The sequence below is a fragment of the Vespula pensylvanica genome, chromosome 2 (assembly GCF_014466175.1).
Source record: "Vespula pensylvanica isolate Volc-1 chromosome 2, ASM1446617v1, whole genome shotgun sequence".
NCBI lineage: Eukaryota > Metazoa > Arthropoda > Insecta > Hymenoptera > Vespidae > Vespula > Vespula pensylvanica.
In genome coordinates this window covers 18,336,669-18,357,445 of record NC_057686.1, presented here as the reverse complement: position 1 = coordinate 18,357,445, position 20,777 = coordinate 18,336,669, and the positions used below count along the sequence as shown (strand labels likewise).

The window sequence follows — 20,777 nt, the reverse complement described above, 5'->3', positions numbered from 1 at the left end:
AGGGACGACAAAGCGAAGATAAAAGCGGATCTAAAATGTAGATCCTTAATGTGCTAAGCGCATTTTATACATACATAGACTACGGAGGCAAAAACGAATGAAATGAAATCCGAGCAGCGTGCTATCTTCGGCATAGATAGACGTGGTATGCGAGACGATGATGGGCGGTACGTCGTTGCATTGTGAGAGACCGACCCACATCTAGCTCGTGCATCTCTTGCAAAATTGCATTAATCTTCTTGCGCGCTTTATTTCTTTGTGCCGATTTTGTCGGTTTAGTGGAATGTATCTGCATAACGATACGCTCACAATTCTTATCATTATCGTTACCACTATCGTTATGGATTTCAGATGTTAATAAAAAAAAAAGAAAAAGAAAAAGCGAGAGAGAGAGAGAGAGAGAGAGAGAGAGAGAGAGAGAGAAAGAAAGAAATACAATGTATCGAATAAAAAAATACGATAAAAAGGAGAAAGAAACGAAGGAGGACTCGAAAGCAAGATAAAGTTGCAGTATTTTCGCGAAATGCAGGATACTTTAGTACGTCCGTACCAACGTACGTACAAAGTCGAACGTGAACGGATCGGCCGTGGCACGAACGCGAGCGTTTACAAAAGTAGGATAGAGAAACCGCGCTCGTTTCGACACGCTCCTCTTATGTCTTTTATGTATTACTCGTGGACTTTTCGTCGTCGATGAACGATCGTCCAGAGAAGTAGTCTCTCAAGCTCGTCTTCTTGCGTCGTACGACGTACACATATGCATACATACATACATACATACATACATACATATATACATCATCATGCATGCATATCCTCTACGCTAAGCGTTTAACTTGCCACGTGTTCTCGATATGGACCTACCAAAATACGAAAGACATTACATTATGGTATTCTCATCTCCATGCACGCGTACACGCCTACGTATCTACGTAGATAGTAACACCGATGTCTTATTTTGAAAAAGCTTTTAAAGGCAGCACGTACGTTTGTATCCACATCGAGAGGATCCTCCGGTCACGTAAATATAGACGCGTGTAGATCTCCGCACGACTTACTTAAAAAGAAATACGATAAGCGTTCGTAAATAATCTTTCCACGAACGTGCCGTATATACCATCATCCTCGATTTTCCTCGAACGATGATTACTATTCCTCGAAATAAACTCGCTAATTAAAGTAACCAGTCCACTTGGAATCAAACTTTCCAAAAGGTCTCGTGCTTCTATTTTCTCTCTTTCTCTCTTTCCCCTTCTTCTCGACATTGCTTTCCCCAAAGACATTTTTAATAACTTTCGAAGAAATAAACTCTATTGGAAAATGAAAGCGAATCGATTCGGTTTCTTTTCGAAAAATTATTTTAATTTACGATCGAAAAGATATTCGTATTTTTTCTCTCTTTTATACTCTCTTTTTCTCTCCGCCCCCCCCCCTCTCTCTCTTTCCTCTATCTCTCTCTTTCTAAAACACGAATAGATAAACATAGAAAAATATCAATTACCATGTGAATTAGTTCTATTTCTTTGACAGGCCATGAGCGAAAGAGTACTCCCTAAAGGCAATACAACGGCTTGAAAGTTAATCGAAAAGTCGCTTGGTTTATATTCTGCTTCAGCTTCGTTTACGACGGGATACAACGAAGAGGAGAAGAAGGAGGAGGAGGAGGAGGTGGAGGAGGAGGAGGAGGAGGAGAGGGTGCAGCGTGCGATCTAGTTCACAAAGTTCACTCGAGTCCTCGCATCGGCATCGAACGTGCCAGTTTCCAGATCGTTTCTGCGAAGGTCCCTCCTTACTTACGTGCGCGCACATACGTATACCTACGTATGTATATTTACCTACAAAGCACACATACATGCATCCATACATGCATCCATACATGCATCCATACATACATACATACACACACACGTACACACACGGCCGCGTCTACACAGTCGGATACGTGGCGCACGTAACGAAGGTTTACTTACAATGCGCGTACTGTGCCGATCGCCTTGCTTCTTTTCCACGCGATACTGGCCGATGGACCGAGCGTAATTTACGAGCAACCTAGGGACGGAATTACAGTATGGAAAGAGCGCGCGCGCGTTCGATCGATCGAGAACGAAAGTCTCGTTATTTCGATCCTGAGTTTCACTTACTCGACGTTTCCAATTGGACGAGTTACAAAACGAAAACGATTAGAATCGATTTCGACACATATTTTTTCCGATTTTTTTTTTTTTTTTTTTTTTTGGAAAAAAGAAGAAAAGGAATAAAAAAGTAATAAACCGACCGTTCCGACGAAACGAAGTAAAACAAATTGTTGCTTTTATACTCGGCTGAGTCGCATCGTTCTCATTCCATACATGCATATATATATGTTGTATGTATGTACAATCGCATACCTACTACTACGTATATACCCTACTCGAAGAAAATACAAAAAGGAAACGAAAAAATCGATTTTTTCCTTTTTTTTTCTCTTTTTTTTTTCGAAGAATAGAGTAGATACTCTCTTAAGGCACTTTCCATAGAGTAAAGTCGAAGAGACGTCGTCGTTGAAGAGTTAAAGTCGTCATGCAAATGACTAGGCTCTACTTCAAATATTGAATCGTCTATTTCGCCTTCTTCTTCTTCTTCCTTTTTCTCTTTTTTTTTTTCTTCTCTTTTTTCTCTCTCTTTCTTTTCTTCGAGTTATAACGACGGTCAGGCGGTAAACGCAACTGGAAATAGTTATGACAATTCAAAGGCTATCATTAGAGAATTACGGCGTAGGCGTGTTAGCACGTGTCAACGTGGCACATGTGTCATTCCGTGTACGACACATCGTCATGGCGTCACTCCGAACACAAGACAAGACTTATCGCGTTCGCAGTCATGCCGCGTTCGCTTTTCCGTCGCGGAACGTGCACCGTTTAATTAACACGACGAACATACGCCTTTTTTGTGTATCCTATCAACGCTCGGATCGATATACATAGAAGCTATACGACGATCGATAGAAAATCTTAAAGCGTCGTTTATCGTACGTTTTTTTTTATCTTTTCATTTTTTCCATGTATCTAAATTACGTTTCAGTTATTTAAAACAAAACATAGGATAATTATTATTATATGATATCACTTACGTATATATATATATATATATATATATATATATATATATATATAGAGAGAGAGAGAGAGAGAGAGAGAGAGAGAGAGATACGTATATAAGTCGACGTCGATCGACCCTTTTCCAAGAATCTTCTCCGGCTCGCTCGCTAATTAATTCGGGGAGATAATCGTTGAAGAAAAATCATCTCATGAACGATTCGGGAATAAACGATAGGGGAATAAACGAAATAAATTCATAATCGAATAAAAGCCAGTACACACACTTCGTGCCGATCGAGCCATGGCAAACGTCATTAACCACGATAAGAGCCAATATACTACTTGAATGTCAATTTAGCGAAACAACAGCCGGTGTTCTGCAACAGGAACACACGGCCATGCTAGTTTAGCCGGACGGATATTGCTCCCTATTATTATCGAGGAAGAGTGGAGAGAACGAGACAGAATAAAGAGAGAGAGAGAGAGAGAGAGAGAGAGAGAGAGAGAGAGAGAGAGAGACAGAAACGAAGGGACTCTCATACGTCTCGTCCCTTTTCTCCCTTACCTTTTCCTCTCTCTCTCTCTCTCTCTCTCTCTCTCTCTCTCTCTCTCTCTCTCTCTCTCTCTCTCTCTCTCTCTCTCTCTCCGTCCTTTTCTATGCCATTTTCTTACTCTTTTTATCGCACACACGTAGTCGCGTGTATATAGGGAGGAACGATAAAACCGACATCGCTCGTACGAACGGGTTTCTCTCGATTCTCAGAATTGGGCAGACAAGACCGAGCAAGAAATAAAAGGACGTGTCGATGTGCTCGAACGCGTCTAAAGGAACCATATAACTAACTTCCTACTCCTCCACCGAAGAAAAGAAGAACCGTAGGTTCGTGACCTCCCGACGACTATCCCTCGACGATTACGTTTGAAATGGATCAATCGAAATGGAACATCCTATATATGGTCGATCGATTTTCCGCGATCGGATCGTGCGAATCCAAAAAAGGCCAACGAAGTTACGGAAAAAGAAGACGATGAAGGAGGTGGTGGAGGTGGTGGTGGAGGAGGACGCTCTCGTTTCGTGCGTCGTTGAGATCGGTCAAGCTCGGTTACGAAATCTGAAAAGAAGGTAGGTAAGCCAAGAAGCCGGTCGACGAAGGTGCTGGCACGAATAGAGAAGGGACGCCACTCGAAACGGGTTCGTAAACTCGCTTCGAGAACGGAGCAAACGATCGTCATCGTTGTCGTCGTTTCGCTAACCAAAGTCGGCCGATTTCATTGCCGTTCTCCTTTTCTCTCTTTCTCCCTCCCCCCCCCTCTCTCTCTCTCTTTCTCTCTCATTATTTTCCGCTTTTTTTTATCGCCACAATGCAGAACAAATACCTAGCAAGTATACCTTTGTAGGAATAGTAACAGCTACCTCGTAAAACTCGTTACTAATTGAACGCTAGAAATAGTAGCGATTTAACAGTGATATGTGAAATATGTATATGTAATTCGAAATGAATGCAAAGTGAAGTATCTTGATCCTCGTATTGATTCTCCATATATATATTTTATATATATATATATATATGCTATAATTTTCTACCTGCAGGACTCGATCTCTTACTACAATAAATATTCTTCCCTTTCTCTCTGTCTCTGTCTCTCTCGCACACACAGCACGTTTACTCCCCCTCTTTTACCGTGCTTACAAAATGATTCGATCGAACGATAATCGACAAAGTTACGTCCCTCCTCATAGACCTCTCTCATCGTTGTCGTCGCATGGTCTAAGCTCGGCCTGTCTCCTGGCAGCTGGCTTTGCCGATATATGTATAGGTTCGCGAGAAAATGCGCCTTATCGAGTAATGCCACCGAGAGCAGCCAGCTTGGAAGCCGCTGCCGGCAGTACCGCCGTCGTCGACGACGACGTAACGATGCCCTCTCGTTCTGCCTTCCCATTGGTTCTCTCTCTCTCTCTCTCTCTCTCTTTCTCTCTCTCTCTCTCTCTTTCTCTCTCTCTCTCTTTCTCTCTCTCTCTCTCTCTCTCTCTCTCTCTCTCGATCGCCAGAGTTCAGGTTCCGTTCGCGCGTATACATGCATACATGTACCGCGAGATATATACGGTCGAGAGAAAAGAGAAAGAGAAAGAGAGAGAGAGAGAGAGAGAGAGAGAGAGAGAAAGAGAGAGAGAGAGGGGCATGAGAGCGCAATCGCGTTCCTCGTCGACGCCCACCGTACTCGTCGAACGATGCATAAAATGTGACGATAAATGAAAAAGGATCGCCGATAAAACCAACCGATTCGGACGAAGACTCGGATATTATCTGTATTTCGCTATTACCTACTCCCCTTTTCCTCGATTAAAAGCGAGTCTCCGTCAATGCACGTTTTTATTTTCATTCTGTAAAAGCCGTTAAACGCAACCTTTCAGGTTGCGCCAAGCGTGTTCACGAATCGGACATACGTACGTATGATACGTTGGAAAACGTTTTAATGCTTTATCGACGAATGGCGGCGGCGGTGACACGATCGTTGGACATTCGGATCAAAAGTTTTCTCTTGTTAATGCGATAGTGCGTCAAATGAGACCTTGATCATTCGTTTTTATCATTTCCCATTCTTTAGCGTTTATACGAGTATCGAATCGATAGATATTACGACGAAGAGAAATAGTACGTTTTACAAATGGATGAAAAGATATTAATCAAAATTCAGTCGTAGTCCATCAGATTCGCGTAATCTCTAGCTATGTAAATAGATATATTCCGATGTCATCGAAGAAAACAAAAGATTCTTCTCATATGGAAAAAGAGAGGAAAAGGAAAGTCTTGAACGGGCATCTCTCTCTCTCTCTCCCTCTCTCTCTCTCTCTCGTCGTTCATCTCCCCCACGCTGATTCTACGAAGAAGTCGCAATCTCGTCGGTTGTACTTTATCGATAGACCAACGAACAGTGAGCAATTAGTCGCGCAAGGAAAATAATAAAGAAGCGACTATCCATCTCCGAGTCGTCGTGGGTTCTCCGAGCGTTACGCGTATCGGAGACACGCTATCGGGACAGCTATCGGGACAAGGAGGGTCAGGGTTCGTCATCTCTCGTCGTTCCATAACCATAAACAGGCTCGTCGAACGGCTTTCCATCGATCTCGAGTCCAAGCGAGACGGCAGAGGCAAGCAGACGGCTCTGGCTAGCTGGCTGAGCGAGCTGAACAAACTGAGCTAGCTAGTCAGCCAGCCAGTCACTCGTGCCGTATGTAAGTACTTACTCTTAAGAAAAAGAAGACAGGGCCGAAGCGAGAGCGAGAGAGAGAGAGAGAGAGACAGAGAGAGGAGACACTTACGGTGCATGAGGTTCCGCCAGCTGCCGTAAATCGCTTTGATGCACTTGTCGAGCGGAGTAGCGACCAAATTCGTGCCGGTTTTGCGAGTACCGAGATTCCCCTCGGAACGACTCCTGAAGAGTTTACCGCTAGCGAACGTTCCGATCGTGGGTGTTCGTGGTTCCCGAGGGCACAGCTTCGTTTCGGCTTTCTCGATTATTCCGTTCGGTAGCCAAGATTCCATCGCTGGGTCGCGAAAGCTTCGATACGTGGACGAGAGTTTCTTCGAAGATTTTTGAAGGAAACGTTTGCCTGGTGGCAAAGGTGGTGGCCCTAGGCAACTCGTAACCGCCGTGATAGCCATACTCGGAATTTTATTTTTTTTCTTCGATGATTTGCTTGCTTGCTTTCTTTCTCTTTCTCTCTCTCTCTTTCCAACGGAGAGAACCTTTCTTTTTTATCGCAACACTTTCTACCAAGTTCTTGCCGTCACCCCGATCGACTCCCGATGACTTTATTGTCGTCGTCCGTCATTTCCTTATCGAACGCCTATCCTTTTACGGAGACAACGAAATCTTTGCAAGCACTATCACCGGTAGACCGGAAACCTGTCTCTCCTTGCGTGATACGATCTCCGCGCTAACGTCCAAGAGTCAATAAGTTTCTCTACTCGCGTCTGCCACCGGACTACAGGGAGTTTAAGTTTATTGGTCGCCGCAGTTAACGCGGCACCTAATGATTCACCAACCAGTTTCCGAGAGGCATACGGAAGAAGAAATCTTTACGGATGCAACGTACTCGAGATATATATTGCTTCTCTTCTCGCACCTTTCGAAGAAGAAGATCTCTCGAGACGATCGAAAACGTACGACGACGCGTTTTCCCTCGAGTAGTTTGTCTTCCTTTACTAAATCGTCGCGCGAAGATAGATCGTCGGAGTGAATTAGCAGAAGCTACGAATTCACGGGATAGGCTACACTAGTCACGATGAAGTAATAGCTAATGATTCACGAATACACAAGAAATTCTCGCTCACTGCCAAGTTTCTTACGGCGAGGCTGAAATCTGAACAGAATCTAAAACGTAATCCGAGGCCGAGGCAAACGTATTACTTTCGTTCGTAGCGCGATCGATCGAACGTGAAAGAGACGCTCGAATCTTTGGAAACGTCGCTGGTAACCGGATAAGAAAGACTGTCAGAAATGTTCGCCGAATAGCCACGGCTATCTCGCTTTCTTTCTTTTTCTTTCACTCTCTCGCGCTCTCTCTCTCTCTCTCTCTCTCTCTCTCTCTCTCTCTCTCTCTCTCTCTCTCTCGCTCTCTCTATTCGAGCCTTTAGTCAAGTAGTGGTGGCGAATGCAAAGGGGCGAGGTCGAAGGTGGGTGAACGAGTTCCCGGAGAGAGACCGGCGGCGTGGGCCGCCCCTGCATTTGGTCGCGTGGGTTTCAAAAAGCGCGACATGTGAATCGAGACTCGCAGCGTATGGAAATATCGAGAGGAGGACGGAAAAAGGCGGGTCGAGGAGAGGGAAAGAGAAAGAGAAAGAGAAAAAGAGAGAGAGAGAGAACGTTATGCAGCAGGAAAAGTCCAGACGACGAGATTTCATTGATCGAACGACCGGCGGCAGCGAACGATTTCGCAAGAAAGTCGTTTACAGAAAACTGCCTGACGTTTTCGTTATTAATAAAGGTCGTCGATAACGATTTAAGCGCCTCCTTTCTATATCGCCAACATTGGCGCATGGCTACTCGATATGTTAAACGCGAGTCGTTCGTTCGCAGAGCCGTTTTACGAATGTTGTTTCGCCTCGTTCTTTTTTACTTTTTTTTTCTTCCTTTTTTTTTTATTTTCCTCTTAGCTAATTCATATTTATATTCAATATTTCTAGTCATTTAGTAAAAGAAATAAAGAGATAAAAGCTTCTTCAAATTTTATCCCACTTTTATAAAGGAACGTTTAATAATAGGCGGTAATAAAGGAAGGATTAAAATCAATGACGTAATTCCTAATGGCTTTATCGCGCTAATTCAAAGATCGAGAACGACCAGAGAAGGATTCCATCTATCCTCTATCTCGCTTTCCTACATAGACTAGTCCCGATTAATACTACTTCAATTTGAAGAGTCTCTCGTTCCCATTTCCACAGGCGACGGGCGATATAAGCTAACCGGTTGAAAGCTACAACAAGAACGTCTCCAGTATATATCGCATACCGTATTGTGTTCCTGAAATATTCGCAATGCCGTATTGTAAGAATTTCATTCTCCGCAGGCTATCGTAGATCCTCGACGTCGTCTAAAGACCATCCGTTTCACCGTTTCGTCGCTCGGTTCGATTTCCGTTGTAAACGAAAGCTCGAGAAAGAAGTTCTGTTCGCGGACAGCAAGTTGCCAAGAGAAAGAAAAAGAAAAAAAAGAAAGAAAGAAAAAAAGAAAGAGAAAGAGAGAGAGAGAGAGAGAGAGAGAGAGAGAGAAAGAAAGTTTGGAGGGGGGAAAGAGGAGAAGCAAACACAACGACGGCGACGACGACGACGACGACGACGACGACGACGACGACGACGACGACTAGCACGAGGGCGAGAACGACGTGTGTAGGGTCTCTTTAAAAGAAAAGTAAGAAAGATCGAGAGAGCTCTCGCGAGGAGTCAAAGAGAAGAGAAGAGAAGAAAAGGAAAGAGAAGGAAGAAGGAAGAAACGCAACGCGGCTACGAATAAAGGATAGAAACGGGTAGAAAACGATGAGCGAAGAGAGGAGAGGAGCGAAGAAAGGTAAAGGGAGGAGATGCATGGGGAAGGGAGGGGGATTAGTCTGCCAAGGGATGTTCCCGCTCGATATGCATTGTCTGCCCTGTCCCCCTTTTCAGTTTCCACTCCTCTCTTCCAACGGCCTAGCCCTCTCTCTCTCTGTCTCTCTCTCCTCATCCCTCTCGCCCTCCTACTTTCACCTCCGCCCTCGCACGCACACACAAGCCAAAGCAACCAGTCTGTGCCAGCTAGGATTCTCGCGGAACGAAGCAGTAACGATCTCGTACACGAGGGCACGCGGCATCGTAGCTACATAGGTATATACATATGTACGTACACGTAAGCACCGTAGATACTATATGCTTTCTCGGTCTCTCTCCTCTCTCTCTCTCACTCTTTCTCGCTCGTGACACACGTACGTTCGTTAAGAGTTACACGCGAGAGAGAGACACCCGCGGCTATTTCTGCATTATTACGACCTGCAGAGCCTTTGTCCCTGTGCTAAAACACGAAATTACCTTGTAAGCTGCTCGCGGATGCGACTGCTCTGCGGTGACTTCCATATCGAACGACTACGACGCGACAAAGAACGACAAGTCGCGTACTGTAGTCCAGTTCTCCTTTAACTTCCAAAGACTTTTCTTCCGTTTAATCTCGGTCCGCGAGAAGATCATTCCGGCGTCGTTTAACGCCGCTGCTACAAATTTCCTATCCGTGTTAACCCAACGTGTAACCATTTTTTTCACTTTCCCACGACGCCTTTGACAAACCGTGCGAAAGAACGATTTAAGCGAAAAGGAAATCACGCAACTCGGTACTTTCGTTGTTAATACGAATTTAAAAGATATTGACGCGCGCGCGCGCGCGCGCGCATTCGCTCGCACTCACACGCATACGTATACGCGTGAAAGCCGACGAACTATCGTTTTAATTACTCGCATTCGCTTCTTTTATCTTTTAAAGACTTGCAAAGGTAAAAAGTAAAACGCTTCGTCGAGTAAAATTTCCTTTCTGTATAAAAAAAAAAACTCGACGATCTTGTTACGCGTATATTCCCTTTCCCAATTGACGTGCGATTGCAAGCGTATGCAATTAAGTATTTACACTCCGTACGGTCTCAAGAATCAAACACGTTTAATTAAGAAATAAAGCATTGCGCGGAAGATTCGAAAGGGAACTTTGTTAAGTGCGATTATCCTTGGATAATTCAACGATACTCTTTCGATCTCCGTTCGAAAAATGAAACTTCGTTGCGATTTGCGAGGGATTAAGCGAACCACCCGGTATGTTACTCGTATGTAAGGCGCGTCACGCTTGCAAGACAATTACCCGATGCAAATGTTAATCCGACTAATATAGAGACGCGCGTGACCAATCATAATAAAGCCCGTTCGTGAAACGGTTTCGATGCTTTTCCTTTGATTAATTGAGCGCGATGTTGTATATCGTCGATTAACAACGCCGTCCGTTAATACTTCCTTTTTCGAATGTGCTTTGACGCAATGCCGCAAACCCGATCTATAAACGTATGTATACTTCCTAACGCGTAATTACTGCAGGACGATCTGTTATTCATTAGATCGTAACGAATAAGTAATTTGTCATATTTTCGATAAATTTCTATTGCGTTACATTTGTCCTTTCAATTCGATCGCAAAAATACCATTGAAATTAGTAGACACACGCACATATTCTACAAACACACGTGTATATATACGTACATAGATATTCGCTTAAAAAGTGTAAACTTTCGGGAGAATCGTTCCATATGCAAAAGAAGTATATGCGTACATATATACATTCGTCGAGCGTCGCTATTTCGTTGGTATTTATATGGATTAATTAAAAGATGGGATCGAATCGTACGTGTACGTCTATAGACAAAATTAATAACGATATAACGTAATCGATAGGAAGCCAACGTTTTTAATTAAAATCGAATACCCTCTGTACGTGCTTTTAATTGTTTTCCCCGGCTTCTTCCAAAATAAAAAATAAAAAAAAGAAAAAGAAAAAAAAGAAAGAAAATGGAAAAAGATGAGAGAAATAGAGAAACCGAGTCCGTCGAGTAGACTGTTTTCCATCGGACCGTTACTACTACTCTTCTTCGTGTTTTCGCTGTCATCGCGAACAAAAAAAAAAAGAAAAAGAAAAAAATAAGAGAGATAGAAGAACGCACGTTTAAGAGTTTGTTAAGAATTACAGGCGAGTGCCTGCGCCTGGGGCATTTTCCGCGTTATTGTCTCGCGTGGCCTTTGTCACGATTGCAAAAAAAAAGGAAAAAAAAAGGAAAATATACTGGCGGAGAAGTAAGATCGCTCTATTCGAGGAAAAAAATGCCCAAGGCGATACTCCGCAGGGATGATAAGCAAGGAAAGCGCGAAAGAGCCAAGCGAACGCGGTGGCCAATTAAAGCGCCGCGATCATCCTCATTACGAGGAGTTAACATCAACGACTTTATGATCCTTCAGAAGGGTGAAGTGGAGAAGCAAAGAAGGGAACGAAAAGGAAGGAAAAAAAAGAGAAGGGAAGGAAAGAAAAGAAAAAAGTCGGCGAAGGAAGCCAAGTGGAATTAGAACGATTCGTCGTATCGAAGAAACGAGCGAGCGAGCGAGCGAGCGAGCGAGCTCTTTTTAAATGAACTTTTTCCAAGCCAGTTACGTTTGCTATCTTTCTCTATCTTCTCTCCCTCTCCTTCTTCCTCATTTTCTCTATGTCTGCCTCGCGTCTATCTCTTTTTCTCTCTTTTTCTTTGGCTCTCTTCATACACGAGGCCGATTCAATTGCCTCGGCTTCTCTTGCAATTTACTTCTCCGTTCGTCGAAACGCTCATCGCCGTTCGTACTTCTCGATATATTTTTAAACCGACCGAATCGTTACATCGCTGACGACAACGACGACGATGACGACGATACCGATCGTGATATAAAATAACGAATCTCTTTGTTAATCGAGATACCGCCTTCGAAAAACGAAGCTAAGGAACAGGTTTACCTCGTTTCGATAAAGAAAGGAAGAAAGGAGAGAGAAAAAAATATACATACATACATACACACACACACACACATATATATATATATTTATATAGACCGTCACGATACGCGTCGATCCTTCCTCCGCATTTTCTGCTACGACTCTTATGTAAATGACGGTGAATTCTGTGCAGAAAAAGAGAGTGCGAAAGAGAAAGAGAGAGAAGTCACCCGTAGTTACGAACTCGTGCTCTTATTGCTTGCTCGAGTTAAACGCGTATGTGGTTTTCTCCCTCCCTCCTTTTCCTCTTTTCTTTCTTCCTCCTTCGAAATTATTTTCTCCATCACGTTCACGCAAGTCGAACCACTCCAACCCTCTTGTCCACATACCTTGTCGTTCTCGTTTCGAAATGGCCGGAATATTTTTTTCTTTTCTTTTTGTTTTGTTTTTGTTTTTGTTTTTTCATTTCCTACGTTTCATGTCCTTCCATGTCACAATCGCGTGTCTACTAATCTTTAGCTCTTCTCTCTTCCTTTCGCTAACGTTAAGCAGAAATGAAAAATTTCACACTTAGGTATTAGACGTACCTTCGTTCGAGAGTACAAATGCGAAACGGATCAAAAGGAGGTCTTCTTATGACAAGAACAAGATTATTAATTTTGTTCTTGTGGATCGCACGAAATAAGGAAGTAACGTGATAAATTATATGAAATTTGTGGCGAAGGAGAGTCAAAAGCTCGCGTTGAGCTCTTTGCTTAAGTGGCGTTCGCATCATCCTTCCCCCTCCTCCGTCTCTCTTTCTCTCCCCCCCCCCCTCTCTCTCTCTATGATTGTCTTTTCGATTTATCGCAAAATCGAATCAAAACCGGAATTAAAGATCGATCGAGAGAGACGCTACCTACCGTCGAACGTTCGAATTATTATTCAACGCGACTATCGCGAACTCGCGTCCGCGTTCGAGCGGAACGCACGCTCTTCCTTACTCCGTAAGGCTAACTAACTCTCGATGAAGAGAAAATCGAACGCCTACGACGCCGACGCCCCGAGAAACTCGTTTACAAGGAGCAACGAGGAAGAAGTTCTCTCTACCGAGAACGTGTACGCCGAACCTTGATACGCCCAAGCTTTGGCAAAACGTTAAAGTCTTCTCTGCTATTACTAAACAAAGCGTGAAAAGCCTCAACGCGCTTTTTTTTTTTAATTTCAGTCTTCCTCTCGTTGCACGAGAGAGAGCGAGAGAGAGAGAGAAAGAGAGACTTCTGGATACTGTGGGAGGAATCGAAAAGAAATAAGATAAAGCTTGAAAAGAGATAAAAAGAGATGAAGGAGAGAGCGAGGAAGAAGCTGTGTTTTTGTTCGCGAAAGAAACACAGAGAAAGAGGGACCGAAGCACGTGCCCTCGTGAGAAGTGGGTATACGGTTTTTGTTTTCGAAGCTGCTGCAGCCAGTCTCTCTGTGGCCGAGGCGCGCGAGCACTACGAACGCTCGACGAGCCAAAGAAGAAGAAAAAGAGAAACGGTGGAGCTCTCGGAGCCGGACCAGAGAAATTTGCATAATGCATCGGGGTGGACGATCGTCGAGGTAGATCCTCGTCAAGGACGAACCACGACGGCTCTTCTCTCCTCTCCCCTCCTCTACTTCGCCGCAATTATGATCGATAATTTCCCTCTTCCCCTCTCCGCCCTCCGAGAAGCAAGAGTCTTCACGTTTAACAGATTACCAACGATAATTTTGCTCTAGCCTCTACAAAATATTATCGATCCGATCGATTTTTCACGTTAATTTTCTTTGCGTCTAATGATACCTACATACTCGACGACGACGACGCTCTCTTTCCATATAACACAACAGGCCCTTTGAATTTTATTTTCCGATTGAATTCAACGATTACGGATAATTAACCGAATAATAAACTAATTCTGTCCATTCGTCGCGGCCCCTAACGACCACAATAATATCGCCAAGTCCGGCTTTACATTGTTGCATGAAACCGGTTCGGGGTCCAGTTCGAGCAGGAATTTCGTTTTTTTCGGTTTCCGGTTTAGGTTCCGTTCGATGAGCCGATTGACAACAACCTTGAAGGACCCGGCTCCTAAGTGGTAGCCACTGACATCTCAGTCAGCGCATTCTACCGACGATCCTCGAGTGCGACGATCGGTATAGTATCGCGTCGATGAGAAGAACAAGAAAAACAACGAAGAAGAGAAAATAGAATTTGACGATTATTTTTAGAAAATGCAATACGATGGGATTAGGGGGATAATTTATACTTATTTATAAAATCGCAGTGCGTAGGTACTACGAGTTGCGAATATGCTCTTTCTTTTTACTCTCGTGAATACACACACGTATATATATATATATGTGTATTACGATTATTACTGAAAATCCTGCTGTGCTCCAATTGAATGGGCAACCTAGACGCAGCGTGTCTCGGCCTTAAACGTGAGAAATAACGACGAACTCGTCAGATCGGTAATCACCGCTAACGGAGAGATAATCGGGAATAACGGCCTCGCGTCCACGAAACGCTTACGAGACAAGGGAAAAGTATGTCAGCTTGTAACTCGTCACCTTCATCGCGATGGCGTAAACCGATCGTCCGCTTTAGCTCGTATTGCGCTCGATCTGATTTTTATCGACACCACCAACGACAGGAGGGACACGACGACGAGGGAAAGAGGAATCGGACGATCGTTTACACGAACCATCGATTTATCGTTTATCGTTTATCGTAAAAGAACTTTCATGAGTTATCGCGAAATCGTACGGTTTCATCGTTTCATCGTTTCATCGTAATACTGGAAAATACCGGCCAAGAGAGAATGCACGTTTCTAATCATCAAAATACCGAGTAGAATAGAAAAATATTTCCGTGTAATTAGGGAGAGCGGCAACACGACCAAATATGGAGGCGGAGAACGCGGTCCAATCTGAAAATCGATATATCTAGCACAGCTGGCATCGACGAGCGTGCATATTCTATACCAACATGGGTAGGTATACATATTACTACATACCGCTGGCTTTGCCCGGTATACGGCGGAAAATGAACCATGACGAACGGGCACAATGGCGAGAGAATTACTGCCACGCGAATCTTTCAACGGATCGGCGGATTAGCCGTCTCTCTCTCTCTCTCTCTCTCTCTCTCTCTCTCTCTCTCTCTCTCCCTTCCTCTCTCTTTCATCCATACCTCCTCGATAACAGCTACGCTGGAAACACATCGAGCGATTACGCCAGCGACGACGATGCATCGGCGCTTATCGGCATGAGCGACGCTTCGATTCTACTCCCGAGAATCTCTCGAGGATAATCGCGCTAATGGATATCTTACAGAATATCTCCTCTAACGGGAGAAGAGAAAAAGTTTAATTAACGATGCGTTTCTTTCACGAACGAGCGAAAGAATTTTATGGCGAGTCTAAGCGTTAACCCCTTCACACGTTCATATGTGTATATATATATATATATATACATATATATATATATATATATTTATCTACATATATATTTTCTCGTAGATGGTTAATTGACCAGTTTAGTCGGAAAGAAGGAAGCCGCGCGAAGGAGTAATTTGCCGAGCTTCTCTCCTCGGCGCGTTTTAAACCTGCAAAAGACGACGGTGGCGTGAGAGAAATACGACACCGCCTTCTCCCTCCCTCTTCTCACTCTTCTCTCTCTCTCTCTCTCTCTCTCTTTTTTTTCTCCCTTTCCTTATGTCGTCTATGGCGAGTATTAAACGTCTCACGATATGAGGTAAAATCTACCAGCGACATCGTAATTAGACATCGATTCTCTCTCTTATTTATATTCCCGAGGAGATGATTAACAATAACAAGCTTCCTCTCGAATAATTATAGGGAGATACTGACGCGCAAGTACGAAGCATCAAAAGTGTTTCTAAAATAATTTGCAAAAAAAAAAACAGAAGAAATATCGCGATCTCTTTTTTCTTCTTTCGATCTTTCTTCTAACGAACTTAAACCGTAACGATTAATTAAGAGGTCCGTTTATCGTTTACCTTACATATGATAATTAAGAATTATTCGGCTCGTAGAAAGTTCGTGCAAAGCACGCATTTATCGCCTACATCGACAACAAATAATTCGCGTTAATCAGTGCTCTTAATTACTAATCCACATTTACCAGAGTCCATCAAACGACTAATTAACGGCCACTAGCGGCGACGCTTAATTACTAGCCATCGACTCGCAATGATTCGCGATCGACAATAAAACGTTTCACGTTAACGTGCCGTTTCTAGCGATCGAATCTCTTAGAACGGTCTACTTCGAAATACGAGATATAAAAAGAGAAAGAAATAGAATCGGGATTCTACGAAAGCGAGAAACATCTCTTCTACCTGAGACTCGAAATCCTCGGAAGCTATCTTGGTTATAGGACTATCTTTCAAAACGATCGATTCTTTAAAATCTACCTGCCAGGAGAGCAGGTAGGATTCTTAAGAAACAAAAACAATGGGATAGAATATCTCTACGTCTTTTAAGAATGATAAAATTATACAAATTAGATAATCCAGTGATTCGGTATATTTATCAATCGCTTGGCAATAGTTCATTCAGTCAATAATGAATTAAAAAAACAAACTGAAGAGAAGTAATGGTAGTAGTAGTGGTAGTAGTAGTAGTGTAGTAGTAGTAGCAGCAGCAGTAGTAGTAAAGTAGTAGTAGTAGTAGTAGTAGCAGTAGTAGTAAAGTAGTAGTAGTAGTAGTAGTAAAGCAGTGTAGTAATATAGTAGTAGTGGAGTAGTAGTAGTAGGCAAAGAGACACAACGTCTTATCTTTTTTCGTCCGCCATTTCTCGATTCGCCCCTCTGTACGAACGGAGTTCCCGGCGCGGAGAGACACGTGGATAAAGAGAGGAACGCATAGTACGGGCTTTGAAAGGGTGGGGATAGGGTCGAGCGATGGACGAACGAACGAACGAGCGAACCAACGAACGAACGAGGGAACGAACGAGGGAACGAACGAGGGAACGAACGAGGGAATGAGAGAACGAACGAGAGAAGAGAAGAGGGAAGAGGAGCAATGCTCTTCGAACGGTTCGTAGCCTAGGGCGCAGCGAGAGACGCGAAGGGCGGAGGACGCGAGGGTGAAGGAGGTGGTGGAGGAGGAGGAGGAGGAATGGAAGGGCGGAGGGCGAGGTCGAGAGGGAGATTCAACGTTGCCGCTCACGCGGACCGGCTCTCGTGTAAACAAGAGAGAACGTGGCAACGTCGCGAGCACGTTTCGGGTAACGTGGCGAACTCTCGGATTACCTGGACCAACCCACGCTAGCCATCCGGCTCTTTCTCTCTCTTTTTCTCCTTCTGTCGCTCTCTTCCTCGTCCGTTTTCGTTTTTATTGTTGTTGTTGTTGTTGTTGTTGTTGTTGCAAGTGTTAAACACTTTTAGCGCTGACATCGCTACTATCGCTTCCCTCTCCAGCTGTGAGCTTTTCCAAAGAAATTCTCAACAAAGAAAGAAGAAAGAATGGAGAAGAAAAAGACCAAACCGCGAAGCCAATGGCTTTACGAATCCCACCACCCTAGTCGTGTTACTACGTGTGTAACCGTGCACCAAACCACCGTCGATCAGCATCGATGGCGGCAACGGCGGCGGCGGTGGCGGCGACGGCACGACGATGCCGATGGAAGGAAGCAATGGCGTAGGTCAATTTTACGTTACACGCTAGCTCTTCAATCGTTTTAAGCCTATTCCAACAACGGAGTCAGCTGCGATAAGAGAATGTCGCGTGATCGAAAGGAAGCCAATACAGAGCGAAATGGTCTCATCACCTGGCAAAAGAAAAATTCAGATAGAGAGAGAAAGAGAGAGAATGATAGGACGCGCGCAAAAGCGTAAGACTACGAATTGCTTTAAACGACGAGCTACTTTAGCATACATGTGCGTCATAAACAAGCACCTAAAGTACGAGTTATTCAATTACATCAAATCGATCGTTTCCTTTTGAGCCTCCGAGTACACGACGCGAATTATCTTGCTGAACGAAAGTTGACACCCTTAACGCTTTGGATATCGTACGGTCCTAGCCGGTATCTTCGTATCAAAAACGTCGACGTTGATAAGACCTTGTCTGAAAAATCGATTACAGAGTGTCTCGCGTAAGTACATAAAAAAGGGGGGGGGGGAAAGAAAGAAAAGAAAAGAATATACGCTTTATTTATGAGGCCAGTTAAATAGTTAAATCATAGGATATGACGATAGAAATCGTTATGCGATATACGTAGGAGATACGAACGATGATGCGTGTAACATATGCAAATAGAAATTCCTACAAGATCGCTTATCGTTGAAGGACGCCTGGAAACAAAGTTCCGTGAAAATTAATTACCGTGAGATCTTGGTTACTCGCTCGTAACACGACTCGCGAATTCTTTCGCGACCTTTTCCTCTGACGTTAAAGGATCCTGCAAACTACGCGTAGACCGTTTCAAACCGACTTTGTTAATGTCGGTGACTACGTTTACCCGGAACTCTCTCCCTCTCTCTCTTTCTCACACACACGCGCGCGTGCGCACGCACAAACACTATTTTCTCCGTTTTCCTCTGAAAATAGTTTCGCGGTATCGCGGTAACTAATACGGATCGACGGAATCGCGCGGCGGCAGGTATAATATTTGATGAAAAAATCCAAAAGAAAAATAAACCTTTCACATAGTACAGTACATAAGCAGCTACCACCACCAACTTGTATTACTTTCAAGCCTGACCTATCGGAAATTGAAATAAGCTGCTAATCTTATTTGCATCCAAGTTCCTAAGGTAGACACTAAGTTTAATCTGTATTTTCAAAGAAATTAAAAACTACGACGTTATAGCTACGTCGTACTTTGATTTAATTTCGAACATTAACAAACGTAAGCACGTCAGAGAATGATATTCCATCGCACACGTGCATTTCGTATTGACGTGTAGTACACGTACGTATCTAACAAGCCTTTTATATATGCGATGCATTTAAAATCTGATTTCACGTCATATTGGCATTAACGTTCCCATCGTATACAGCTTCTATTAGCTGTTCATTACTTTCAAAATAATATTACTTTCGTTTGACTTATTTGACTTGATATTTTTCCCCGTTCCTGAGCTATTATATAAAATATGCACATTTTCGTTCGCAGCGTTCGTTCGAAACGACGTTTTCGTTATTCTCTATACTTGAAATTTGATGCGATTCTATTTCATTGCGAAACGTCACGAGTGATAAGTGCCGAAGGAGCGAACTAACAAACTCGTTCGTATACAATTTCGCGCGAAGAGGGAAAGAAGAAGAGATAGTTGAGCGAAATGATGAAAAGTTGTCTCCTCGTCTAAAGAAATCGAAAAGAAAAATAATACCGACTCCGACATGGGACTATCGTCACGCGCGTGCTAAGAGAATAAGCGCGAGAATATATAAGCGCGTTTCAAAAGAGAACGCCACGCGATAAACTGCACCGCGTCGACAAAGGATCCGCGGAATTTCAAGGATTCTTGGCTTCCCGGCTAGTTTGACTGCAGGAACGAGAGAGAATTATCCGTAGAATCCGGACAATCTAAATAGAAGCTCGAAGAGACTCTAGAGAGTATGTTCTCGTCGAGGACAACGCATGTATATGTGCATTTGTATATATATATGCATACGTATCTACAATATGTCTAGCGTATAAGTATGAAAAGGGGGGAAAAAAGAAGAATAGGGAACGACGAGGAAGACGAGGACGGCTTCCCGATGTAACGTGGCACTCTTTGAGTTTCGTGCCAAATGCCAGTGTCAGCCGGCGTTCACCTACAACGTAGCTCGTTCTTTCTCTCTCTGTCTCTCTCTCCGTCTCTTTCCCTCCCTTCTTTCCAGCCTAGACGTCAACGTCGATAAAGCGAAACTCGCGAGATAACGTCTGTGTGCATAGCCGATGAAATTTATTTGATATACAAGCTGATAAAAATACGACTCGTCATAGAGTACGTATGTAAGTACGTATGAGCTACCAACGGTACTTGTATGACCCCCGAGTAGTCCCCCTCTTTAAGTCTCGACTTTATGAGACTAAACACGAAAGTACATAGATAATATATACACGGGTATGTATGTAGATAATAAAAAATGTGACGTAAGATTTTAGATCCAGTCGAGAATTAATAAAAACAATGTTAGTTATGGAGGAATCGCATTGCGGAGAATACGCAAGAATATATGCGATATGCGATTAACGAGGATTAGTACTTTGGTACATACGTTCGCGTTACATTCGAGCGTACGCAGCAAAGGAGATAATGAGAGACTCTCGAGCCTAAACTAGGAAATAGAGTCAGGTCTTGTGGTCGATCGTCGAGCAACTAAGTTAGCAGTAAACGCATCGATTACACGCTCATTTAATCGCGACCGCAAAAATGAACCGCACATTGCCGGTTAGTAGTCGGTTTAGTAGCGGCGGCAACAACAGCAGCAGCTTCGGCAATAGCCATGCTAATCTATGATCGCTTTCGATCGAGTACAAAAGCTGTAATTCCATTGGCCGATCTTGCATCTAACGAGAGGGCTCGTTCGGAGATCGGCAATAGGCCGGACGAATGAAAGAAACGAAACGGAACGGAATGGAACGGAACGGAACGAATGGTGACCTTGAACCGGTGACTCCGAGCGTGCATATACACACACGGAGGAGGTACTCTCT

General features: G+C 43.7%; 1 protein-coding gene across 3 annotated transcripts in view; it reads right to left on the bottom strand.

Annotated features, from left to right (window-relative positions):
* LOC122638140 (caskin-2) overlaps positions 1-20,777 on the bottom strand; it is a 37,903-nt gene that overhangs the window by 8,169 nt on the left and 8,957 nt on the right. The window contains exon 1 of one of the 3 annotated variants that reach the window (XM_043830866.1): positions 6,400-7,625. The exons of the other annotated variants lie outside the window; for them this stretch is intronic. Coding sequence (XP_043686801.1) covers positions 6,400-6,742 — 343 coding nt within the window. The 5' untranslated portion in view covers positions 6,743-7,625. Of the gene's footprint in view, positions 1-6,399; positions 7,626-20,777 lie in introns of those variants that run through there. 3 annotated transcript variants of the gene reach the window in all.